This window comes from Heloderma suspectum, chromosome 12, assembly GCF_057233095.1.
Source record: "Heloderma suspectum isolate Gila_16-S chromosome 12, 16-S_ref, whole genome shotgun sequence".
NCBI lineage: Eukaryota > Metazoa > Chordata > Lepidosauria > Squamata > Helodermatidae > Heloderma > Heloderma suspectum.
Window position 1 is genome coordinate 17463370 of NC_139469.1, and position 11247 is coordinate 17474616.

At 53.7% G+C, this 11247-nt stretch overlaps 1 protein-coding gene across 1 annotated transcript; it reads left to right on the forward strand.

Moving 5' to 3' along the window:
- The first annotated feature begins 5517 nt into the window (after positions 1–5517).
- On the forward strand, positions 5518–11011 carry ITPRIPL2 (ITPRIP like 2). The gene is made up of 2 exons (XM_084818602.1): positions 5518–7244; positions 10544–11011. The coding sequence occupies exon 1, from the start codon at positions 5642–5644 to the stop codon at positions 7100–7102; it is 1461 nt and encodes a 486-aa protein (XP_084674728.1). The 5' UTR covers positions 5518–5641; the 3' UTR covers positions 7103–7244; positions 10544–11011.
- Positions 11012–11247: the final 236 nt, after the last annotated feature.

Below are 11247 nucleotides of genomic sequence, written 5' to 3' on the forward strand. Positions count from 1 at the left end.
AAAAAATGCACCCCAAAAAGTGGCTGGGAAGGTTTTTTGTTTTTTTTAATGAGCCCTTTCAACTCTCCCACCCCCAATGCAATTAAGCTTTTTCAACTGGATTTTTTGGGGGGTGTTGCAGCATGTGGGGTGGGGATAGTGAACCCTCCCCTCCCCAGCTGTGATCCCCCTTGAAAATTGCCCCTTGAATGGCAATTGACCAGCGGGAAAAAAGTCTCTCATTGGCACCAATGGATACTCAAGGCTCTGAATAAAAGATCCTGTCCACTGGGGAACAGAGTCAGGGCCAGAGCCCCTTGCGCCCAGGCTTGGCAATGCCCGTGGGCCGAAAGTCCAACTAGTCTAGTACCCTGCCTCTGGGAAGCCGACCAGAAAGATACGAAGGCAATCGCCTTCTCCCATTGGGATCCCCAGAAACTGGTATTCAGTGTCATGCTGGTACTTATCCTGGTAGCATGACCATGGGAGAACCTGAGGTCATCCCGTGGAGCTGACTGGTGGGAGATTCAGGACAGATTAAAGGAAGGACTTTGTCACACAGCGCAGAGTTAAACTATGGAATTTGCTACCACAGGGTGTAGTGACGGACACCAACTTGGATGGCTTTAAAAGGAGGTTAGACAAATTCCTGGAGAAGGCTATCAAAGGCTACTAGTCCTGATGGCTATATGGTACTCCCAGTGTCAGAAGCGGTATGCCTATGTACACCAGTTGCTGGGGAACATGGGCGGGAGGGTACTGTTGAGCTTGTGCCCTGCTTGTGGATTCCTGGCCAAGCTGGTCGGCCACTGTGTGAGCAGAATGCTGGACTAGGTGGACCCTTGGTCTGATCCAGCAGGGCTCTTCTTAGGTTCTTATCCTGGAGGTAGCATGCAGCCGTCCTGAGGAGTAGCCATTGATGACCTTATCCTCCATGAATGTGTCTAAGCTTCATTCAAAGCCATCCAAGCCAGCGTTGGGCAGAAGGTAAGATCTGGATCTACTGGTGGGTCTTTGGGTGATTTGAAGTAGATCAGCAAGGATTTTGGACTCGCTGTTGTTTAACAAGAGAAACAACAAAAGGAACAACCCCCCACAACCCCCAAAAGTATACTGCTAAATTAAGAAAGCTGGGGGCCAGTGTAATCAGGAGTGAGTGTTTGTGTGGAAGGACCGTGGGCCCAGTTCTGGTACTCGAAACAAATTCCAGGGTTCCAGAATTCTTGAATTAGAATCTTTTGTACCTGGCTCTGCTTGGTGGATCTCGGGGTTTTAGTTAAAAAAACAAAGAAGATCCTGCAAGAGCCAGCGTGGTGTAGCGGCTAGAGTGTTGGACTGGGAGTTGGGAGATCTGGGTTCTGGTCCCCACTCGGCCATGGAAGCTCACTGGGTGACTTTGGGCCAGTCACAGACTCTCAGCCCAACCCACCTCACAGGGTCGTTGTTGTGAGGATAAAATGGAGAGGAGGAGGATCATGTAAGCCACCTTGGGTTCCTTGCAAGAGGAAAAAAGGTGGGATATAAATGCAGTAAATAAATAAGTCTGAAGTCTGTCCCCCAACTTCAGATGTAGTGGCTCTTACTACATCTTGAGGCAGGAAATTCCATAGGTTAACTACATGCTATGCAAAGTGTCCCTTATGCTATTTTGTATGCACGTGTTCTGAACGAATAGGAATCTCGTTTCAGAGAGCTTCGGCTATTGGGCGGTATAGAAATGAAATGAATGAATGAATGAATTTCAATTGAGGGCTGTGTCAGAAATTTACACGTACATCTCAGCCTTCCTGCTGTTTTGGCAGCACTTTTGGCATCACAGGCATCCTATATCTGGATTACTGGACCTCTACCCACTTTTTATTTGGCACCTTTAAATTTCAGGAAAGGCAAGCATGGGTGAGTGAAGTGTCTGTGTGTCCTTTCCCACAGTGGTCGGTGGAAGCCTAAAAAAGCATTTGAAGCAAGAGAAGCCATCGCTTATCAACCATAAAAAATAAATGCAAATGGGCTGGAGCAGCAGGGATGGGACTGAGGCGATAATTAAAGTGGATTTTCAAGGCGTGTGTGAAAATTCCCTTATGTTGCCTGCAGCTGAGGGCTGCCAATTTAATTTGCAACTTTCACAACTTTTAAGCTTTATTTGTGAGAGTCTTAATACCAGCATATTTTAGCTTAAAGGCCTTACTGCCAGTAAACTAAGCCTTAGGAGAGGCATTTCAGCTTTTTAGAATGGGACGAAAACTGGTCCACCTAGCCACCACATTGTCAACGCTAACTGGCAGCAGCTCTCCGGGGTTTCAGGCAGGAATTTTTCCAGCCCTGCCTGGAGAGGCCGGGGATTGAACCTAGGACCCTCTGCATCCAAAGCAGGTGCTCTACCACTGAGCCACGGCCTTTCCCTATCGACCCTGTAAGCCCTGGCTCGGCTAGACCACCGTTTCCATGATACCTTTGGCACAAGCCTCTTCTCATGCTCTACTCCAACCTTCCCCAACCTGGCGACCCCCAGATATTTGGGACTTCAAGTCCCATCAGCCCCAGCCATCATGGCCAATGGTCAGGAATGCTGAGAATTGCCGTCCAAAACATCTGGAGAGCACCAGGTTGGGGAAGGCTGTACTGTGTAACTCAGCCTAAGCAAGCGCAGCTGGAAACAACCACATCTCGCTTCTCCTTTTGTTTACCCCTCCCTCCTTCGTGTTTTCTATGTCATCAACTGTAAGCTCCTAGGGGCAGCCCCCCACCCAGTACTCTTTTACTCTGAAATGTGTCATGCATGCCAATGGCACTATATCACACCCAGTGCTGGAATTAGGAACACACCAAGCAAGCCATGGCTTAGGGCCTCCTAACATGGGGGTAGGGATGGCAGAGTGTTTCTCCACGAATCTCCGGGAGGCCGAATGCCAACGCATTCGGCCCCCCAAAATTGGTGGAGAAATTCTCCGACACCCCCCGCCCCCCCCCCGGAATGGGACTTACCTTTGGCGAATGTCCCTGGCGCTGGCGGCTCCTGGCGGCGGTTCGGCGGCGGCTGGTCTTCCGACCGGCTGCCACCGCCGCCGCCATTTCCCAGTAAAAAACAACAACAACAACAACCAACCTGATAGGCTACGTAAAGATTTACGTAGCCTATCACGGCTAAATTTTCAAAAAACACCGCGATAGGCTACGTAAGTCCTTACATAGCCTATCACTGCTGACTTTGGGGGAAAAGAAAAAAGCACGTACGTAAATGGCGGCGCCCATGGGCGCCGCCATTTGCGTTCCTCATTTGAGCACGTGTAGTCTATGTAAACATTTACGTAGACTATGGCGAAAATAAGTGCCCTTATTTTCACCGTAGTCTACGTAAATATTTACGTAGACTACGGTGAAAATAAGCGCCCTTATTTTCACCGTAGTCTATGTAAATGTTTACGTAGACTACACGTGCCCAAATAAGGAACGCAAATGGTGGCGCCCATGGGCGCCGCCATTTGCGTACGCGCTTCCCCCCCCAAGTCAGCCATGATAGGCTACGTAAGGATTTACGTAGCCTATCACGCGGCTGATTGCAGGGACGCAAACGGCGGTGGCTACAGCTGCCGCCATTTGCATCCCAGCCGGCCAGGAGGATTCGCAGCCGGAGGGATGGGGCACCTCCCCCCTGGCCAGAATTTCGGCCGGAGGGATGGGGCGCCTCCCCCCCGGCCAGAATTTCGGCCAGAGGAACGGGGCGCCTCGCCCCCGGCCAGAATTTCAGCCAGAGGAACGGGGCGCCTCGCCCCCGGCCAGAATTTCGGCCAGAGGAACGGGGCCCCTCGCCCCCGGCCAGAATTTTGGCGGGAAGGAACAGAGCGCCTCCCCGCCACCGCGAAGCAAGCTGCGGGACCCGGTAAGTGACTTTCATCCGTCCCTACATGAGGGACCTCTAAATAGGTTGGAGATAACTAAGATGCATTATAATTGAAATTGCTTTGGCTTAAATATGTTGGAAAGTCTGGTGTGACTTACAGCAGAGTTGCCTTATCTAGAGAAAGCGCAGCAACAGCATTTAGAATTGGAGGCAATAAGCACAGACTAGACCCAGTTTAAAAGAAGTTGAAATCAACTTACTTTATTAGTGCTTTTTAACACATCTTTAGAGAAGGCTAACACCCTTTAGCTACAAGCTCTGGATGGTACCTTTTCATTACCCTTTCAATTATAATGTAATACACTTTTTTCCTCTTTCTCTTTATGATATGGGGCCTCTTGACTCAGTTGAGGGCCTCAGCAAGTCTTAATCTGGCCCTCTCAGGGCAGGGGGAATCTGTGGCTATCTGCATCTCCTTGGTCTCTCATCAGCTCAAACCAGCCTGGTGAATGATCAGGGATGATGAGAGCTGTAGTCCCACCACATCTGGAGCGCCACAAGTTCTCCAGCCTCGTGTGCCACATAATAAACAAATAACAGATGTCTGCCTTGTGCAGCTGTTCAAGACAAAGGGTTTTTCTCCCCCTGCCTTTTTTTTTTTTTAAAGGGTTGGCGTTGCATTTTAAGGATGTTCATGGGCTCCATCTCCCATTAGCTCCAGCCAGCATAGCTGATAATCAGGGATGATGGGAATCGTAGTCCAACAACATCTGGAAAGCCACACATCCCCCCCCCCGTGCCACCTAAATAAGTAAATTAAGAATCGATTTCTGCTTTGTGCAGAAATGTCTTTCCTCTTGTTCCTCTCTCTTCCGGCTCTTCTCCTCCTCCTGTCCTGCACGGGGCTGCAGCTGAGCCAACCCGGTAGCGAAGGGCAGGCATGTCGGTTTCCCAGCCCGCGCGTCCCGTCCCCTCCCGCCACCCACCCCCTCGCTCCATCCCAGACTTTGGCATTTCCTCCCTCTGAGCTCACAGAATAAGTGACGCGGCTGCGTTCCTCTTCCCACTCGGAAGAGGAAGCTTCAGAAGCAGAACTTTTTAAGTAACGGTCCTGCAAAGGGAGGGAAGGAAAGCGCAAGAGAAGTGGGGCCGGCTGTCCCCAAATCCCGGGACGGCGGCGGCGGAGGCAGCAACGGGACACGAAGCGGCAGCAGCAGCCCCAAAGCCGTCCTTCCTCGGAGCCTCAGGAGCGGGCGAACTTTCCGCAAGGGCGTCCAGACGCGCGGGAAGAGGCGATCCGGTTTCAGGAAAGGGGACCCCGGGCGCGCGGACGGACGCGGCGAGCGCTCGCCAAAGCCGCCTTTGCGCCGCCGGGCGAGCGAAGAGCGCGCGATGCCAGCGCAGCGGGTCTGAGCTGCCGCTCCGGCCGCGAGTGGAGCAGCAGGCCGCCCAGGGGGAGTTGCGGTCAGCCGTCGGGGGGGAACAGAGAGCGCCGGAAGGCGGGAACATCCTACGGGGCGCCAGCCGCGGGCCAAAGGAGGCTGTTTCCCAGGGCGCTGCGCCGTGTAACCGCCTTCCGACCAGAGGCCGCGGGAATGGGCTGAAGTGATCCCCCAGCCCCCATCTGAAGACGGCCAAGCGGCGGGACTCCGGCAGTAACCGTCTCCACACCGAGCCCAGCCGTAGAGGGGCGCCGCGCCGCAGAGCTCCCGCGCTGGAGCGCCATGCCCTCTTTGCGCGCTCAGAGGCACTTCCTCCGCCGCAAGCTGCCCGACTGATCTCCGCCCCCGGCTGCCCCCGGGAGCCTGGTGGCCCTCGGGCGCCATGGCCGCCTACAGCCTCAACGTGCGCGTCTTCTGGCCGCTGGTGACCTGCGGCTGCACGGCGCTGCTTTGCCTCTGGCAAGCGCTGAGGAGCAAAGCCGGAGGAGGGGCGGCCGCCGACGGCGGCTCGGCCGTCCCGCTGCTGAAAGCCTCGCTGCTTTGCCTGCTGCTGGCCTATGTGGCGCTGCGCTGCCGCGACTGGCGCGCCAAGGGGAGGCCCGCCGGCCGAGGAGGCGCGGCGGAGGGCCGCGGCCCCGCGCGGCGGCAGCAGCGGCGGCGCGGCGTGCTGGAGGCGTTCTACGAGCAGCAGCTGCGCCTCTCGCCCCACGTGCTGGGCCACAGCAAGGCCCACGTCAGCCTGGTGGTGGGCGAGCTGGTGCGGGCCGGCAAGGCCCAGGGCCGCCTGGCGCTGCGCGGCGACTTCGTGCAGGTGGGCAGCGCCTACGAGCAGCACAAGGTGCGCAGCCCCGACGCCTTCGACGTGCTGGTGCCGCTGCGCCTGCCGCCGCGCCTGGCGCTCCGCGTGCGGCCCCGGCGGCCGGGCGAGGCGGGCCCGCGCGGGGCCTACGCCTGCGCCCTCGAGGTGGCGCCGCCGCCGCGGGACGGCGACCCGCGCCGGCGGGCAGGGCCGCTGGGCGAGGCGCTGTGCGTGGAGCTGGCCGGCGCGCCGCACCTGTCGGCGGCCCTGGTGCTGCGCTGGTTCCAGGGCCACGTGCAGCGGTGCCTGGGCGCCGTGCGCTCCCGCCTGCAGGAGCGCTGCCGCGTCAGCCTGGCCGTGGGGCCCGGCCGCCCGCTGACGCTGCGCATCGCGCCCCGCTCGGACTACGTGTGCTGCCACCTCTCCATGGCCGTGCGCCTCATCCCGGCCGTCCCGCTGGGCGACTCGCTGTACCTCACGCCCCTGCCCTCGGCCCAGCCGCCCGCGCCGGCCCGGCTGGCCGCCTTCTGGACCCTCGACGTCTCCAGGCAGGAGCAGCGCTTGCTGGGCTGGCTCCGGGAGCAGGGCCCCGGCGACGCCTGCCACCTCAAGTGCCTGCAGATCCTCAAGGGGCTGCGGGACCTGGGCGGGCGCGCCCTGGAGCAGCCGCTGGGCGCCCAGTGGAGCGGCGTCCTGTCCTCCTACGTCCTCAAGACGGCCCTCTTCTGGCTCCTCCTGCGCGGCCCCTGGCAGGCCTGGCAGGACCAGTTCCTGGTGGAGAGGCTGGGGGACCTGGTCGCCTTCCTCGCCGACGGCCTGCGCAGCCGCCGGCTGCCGCACCTGTTCTTGGGCAACCCCGGCCTCCCCGAAGCCCTGGGCCTGCCCAAGATGCTCAAGGAAGCGGCGCCGGTCAACCTCCTGGCCGACTTCGACGGCCCCACCTTGGACAGGGTGGCCGCGCAGCTGCTGAGCACCTGGAAGCAGCTGCCAAAGATCGTCAGGATGTACAGCGGCCTCAGGGACCGGAGGAACCACCCCGTCTGAGAGTGGAGCTGAGAGGCAACAGAGCGCCATCTTCCCAAGGAGGCCGGCAGCCTCCTGCAGAGTAGGATATTCGTGCGTGACTGATGCTTGTGTATCTCCCCGGAGCAAGTTCATGGAGGAGAAGGCCCTCCACGGCTACTAGGTCTGTGCTACCTCCGGCATCAGAGGCAGTGAGCCCATGTGCACGGGTTGCTAGGGAACACGGGCGGGAGGGTGCTGTCGCGCTCGTGTCCTGCTTGTGGGCTCCCGGTCGGCAGCTGGTTGGCCTCTGTGTGAACGGAATGCTGGACGGGATGGACCCTGGGTCTGATCCGGCAGGGTGCATCTGATGTTTTAAAGTTCCCTTTGGGGCATTACAGCAGAAGGGATGGATGGGTCACCCCGCCTGCCAATGTCGGGCGAAAATGACACGCGATGTGAAATGTACGATCGCATGTAACGCATCTGTTTCTCTTCTAACAGCGTGCGTGTGTGTGAGTGTGTGAACCCTTCCTCCATACGATGCTAATGACCCACCCCAGCTGCAATTTGCTGTGGATGGGAAACTGCTCTCTTTAGCCGCTGGTGCCAACGGGAGCTTGTCTCCCGTGGTCAAGAGCGGCTTTGGGCTGGAGGAGTTTTGTAGGAACTGCAGTAGTGGGGAGCACCGAATCCCTTCACCTTCACTTTTCTCTCCACACCCTCACCACCATGGCTGCTGTTTTTTTTTTTTTAAAAAAAAGCACCAGTTGTTTTTACTGCAGTTATGCATTTAGTGCAATGCACGGTTTGGCTAATAGGTACGTTTCTTACATTTGTTTCGGAAGGCGCTCTCAATGTTATTGGACTCCAGCACCCATCAGCTCCAGCTGGCATGGCCAATCCTCAATCCACAGGCTGCTCAGCCCAGATTGAGGATGTGGTAAAAGCCACAATGTGGGTTTCTCACTCGCCATTTTTCATAATGTTAACCTTTCTTTTGGAGTGCACCGCTTGCCACATCCAGGCGGCAGCGGGGCTGACGTTCTCCTGGCTGTGCTGCATCCGACATCTTAACGCGTGGTGGTGCATTGAGGGGGAAATGCTTGCCACGTGGACACGGCGAGTGGGAAAGCTACATTGTGGTTGCTTTTTACTGCCTCCAAAATGGACTTCAGTACCTGAATCTGCACTATTACTGGATATTTCAGAGGCTTCTAATTAAACAGGATAGCTTGAATATTCCTAATTGGTGGCACGACACAAGGGGATGGATGTGTCTGACACCCTTATCCTAAGTCCCGTTTCTTAGGAGCAAGTCTGACCCATTTTGGCTGGACTTCCTCATGATGTGCCAAGGTAGAAAACCACTCACAAACCTTCATTTGACTTTGATGATTAGACATTGATGTAAGGTACCTATTCCCATCACCTTGGGGTGCTTGGATGTTCATGCCAGGGAGTTGGGATACAGGAGCATCTGGCTTGAAGGGGAAACATGCAGAGGGGATGTGGAAGTAGCATGTTAGCCACTCCTCTGTGTAAATGTCCTTGAAGGCCTTTCAGTGGAAGGGCAAGAAGCCAGAGTTGCAGGAGGAAGATACCAGAGCTGTAAGGCCAAGAAGCCAGAGTTGCAAGGGGAGGATGCCAGAGCTGTAAGGCCAAGAAGCCAGAGTTGCAAGGGGAGGATGCCAGAGCTGTAAAGCCAAGAAGCCAGAGTTGCAAGGGGAAGATGCCAGAGCTGTAAGGCCAAGAAGCCAGAGTTGCAAGGGGAGGATGCCAGAGCTGTAAGGCCAAGAAGCCAGAGTTGCAAGGGGAGGATGCCAGAGCTGTAAGGCCAAGAAGCCAGAGTTGCAAGGGGAAGATGCCAGAGCTGTAAGGCCAAGAAGCCAGAGTTGCAAGGGGAGGATGCCAGAGCTGTAAGGCCAAGAAGCCAGAGTTGCAAGGGGAGGATGCCAGAGCTGTAAGGCCAAGAAGCCAGAGTTGCAAGGGGAAAATGCCAGAGCTGTAAAGCCAAGAAGCCAGAGTTGCAAGGGGAAGATGCCAGAGCTGTAAAGCCAAGAAGCCAGAGTTGCAGGAGGAAGATACCAGAGCTGTAAGGCCAAGAAGCCAGAGTTGCAAGGGGAAGATGCCAGAGCTGTAAGGCCAAGAAGCCAGAGTCAGGTCAGCACTTATAATTCCCAGAATTGCTCTCCGCCTCAACCCAGAATGTTCTTATGGCCACCTGGGGTGTTGTTAGGCGCTAAAAAGATTTGGGGCTCAGGCCCATAGGACATAAATTTGCATAAATGCATATTTATATATGCAACTCTGCATACGTTTATATATGCACATTTTGAAATAATTACTAGGATTTGTTTAAATTTCACAGGAGGCAAACCCAGCCAACTAATTTCTCATCCAGATCATCTCAGATAAAATAAATTCTTCAGTTAACTTCCACCCTGACCCAGGTCATCCTAAACCAAGCACATTTTCGCCCCCTACAGCAGGAGACATTTTGGGTGTGTATGTGTATGATGCAGCATGTGGGAAGGAGAGTTAACCCTTCCCTCCCCAGCTGTAATCCCTCTTGAAAATTAACCCTCAGCATGGCAGTTAAGCTGAGAAAAAAACATAGGGTTCTGTGGCATAGATATGAACCACCAGGAAATAGATTTGGGTCCAGGTCCCCATGGGCTAAGGTTTAGCAATGCCTGAGATGGCTGTGGCAGCCTTTAGTCACTACTATGGCTGAAGACTTGGCAAGGCTCTGCTCAAACTATTTTAAGTGGGTGTTTGGTGGTGTGCAAAATCAAGGCCTGTGCTTGTGACCTATGCAGCTCATGTGACCACAATCACATCTTTTCTCTCTCCCAGTTGAGTTGGAAACCTGCGCGGGTGTCTGTCATGTGATTTGGCTTTTAGCCCGGGGACGTGAGGAGTTCTCCTAATTATACCATGTTAGACAAGGGTCAGAAATGAACAGCAAAGATGGGATGCGGTACTGAATGATGATGGAAAGAGAACTGGCAACTTATTTTCCAAGAAGGCACAATGAAATCTGGTTGTGTTCAGGGACGGTCACCTTGGGTGTTTAAATACAAATATTCGCATTCAGAGACCAAAAAGAATAGCACTTTATTTTCAAAATGATTTTTTGGTTGTTGGTGGGAGGGGGGTAGTGTGTGGGCTGTGTTAAATGTTTTATCTGAAGCATCTGAGTATTAATTAAAAGAAAATAGAAGTAGATTCTCAGATTTGTAATATGCTGCCTTGGTTCTTGTTTTTTAAAGTTGGCTGAACCAAAACATTTTTACTTAAGAGGTACTGTCAAACGTAAAACTGTATTTTGCCTTAAAGGCTGCTTTAGTGAAAGCTATTCTTTAGTGTGTAATTTAGAAGAACCCAGGTTTTTTTTGTTTTTTTTTTAAACAACCAAACAGCTTGTATGAAGCTTCTTGTTACATTGGACAAACAAATTTCCCATGTTGATTATTCTAGTGAATCGCTTGGCATTTGGCCATCTTGAAGTCTTCCCAGATTAAAGTCAACAGAAGCTCGACCTTACTGTACAGAAGGCTGCATACCAAAGATTTGAAGATGTTATCTTGCCTGAATTTATGTGAGTTCACCCTGGGAAACAAGTCTGTCTCACTTAGGGTGCCTCCGGATGAGATATTTATTGTGCTATCGCCTTGCTTCGATCACGGGATTTTACAGCAGGGAGTCATGTCTAGGCAATGTTGCCTTCCACTCATAAGCCTACCACATTTTTCAGGAGAAAAAGACGGAAATTGCTGCATGATGCCTTCTGAGTGGTAGCTGTAGAAGGCATCTGTCTGCAAACACCCTTAGTTCAGTGGGACTTACTCCCAAGCGAGCATGTGTAAGGGTGGAGCCATAAATGTAAAGTTGTGTTAAAGTAATGTTGTTCTGAAACCAAAATAAATAAATATTTTTCTTCTTCTAAGACATTGTTTACATTTCTATAGGCCTTGGATAAAATCCAACTTCAGTCTTACTTAGTGTAGGCCCATTGAAATGAATAGAAGTTAGGTTAGTCATGACTAATTTAAGTCCCATTCATTCCAGCGTGTCTCCTCTAAGTAGGCTTTGTGTTACAAACGCATCGCGCCGCAGGAGGATTTTGAGATCCAGGCTGCGACCCCTTGATGTGTGAGGGAAGATCTGTGGATACAACAAGG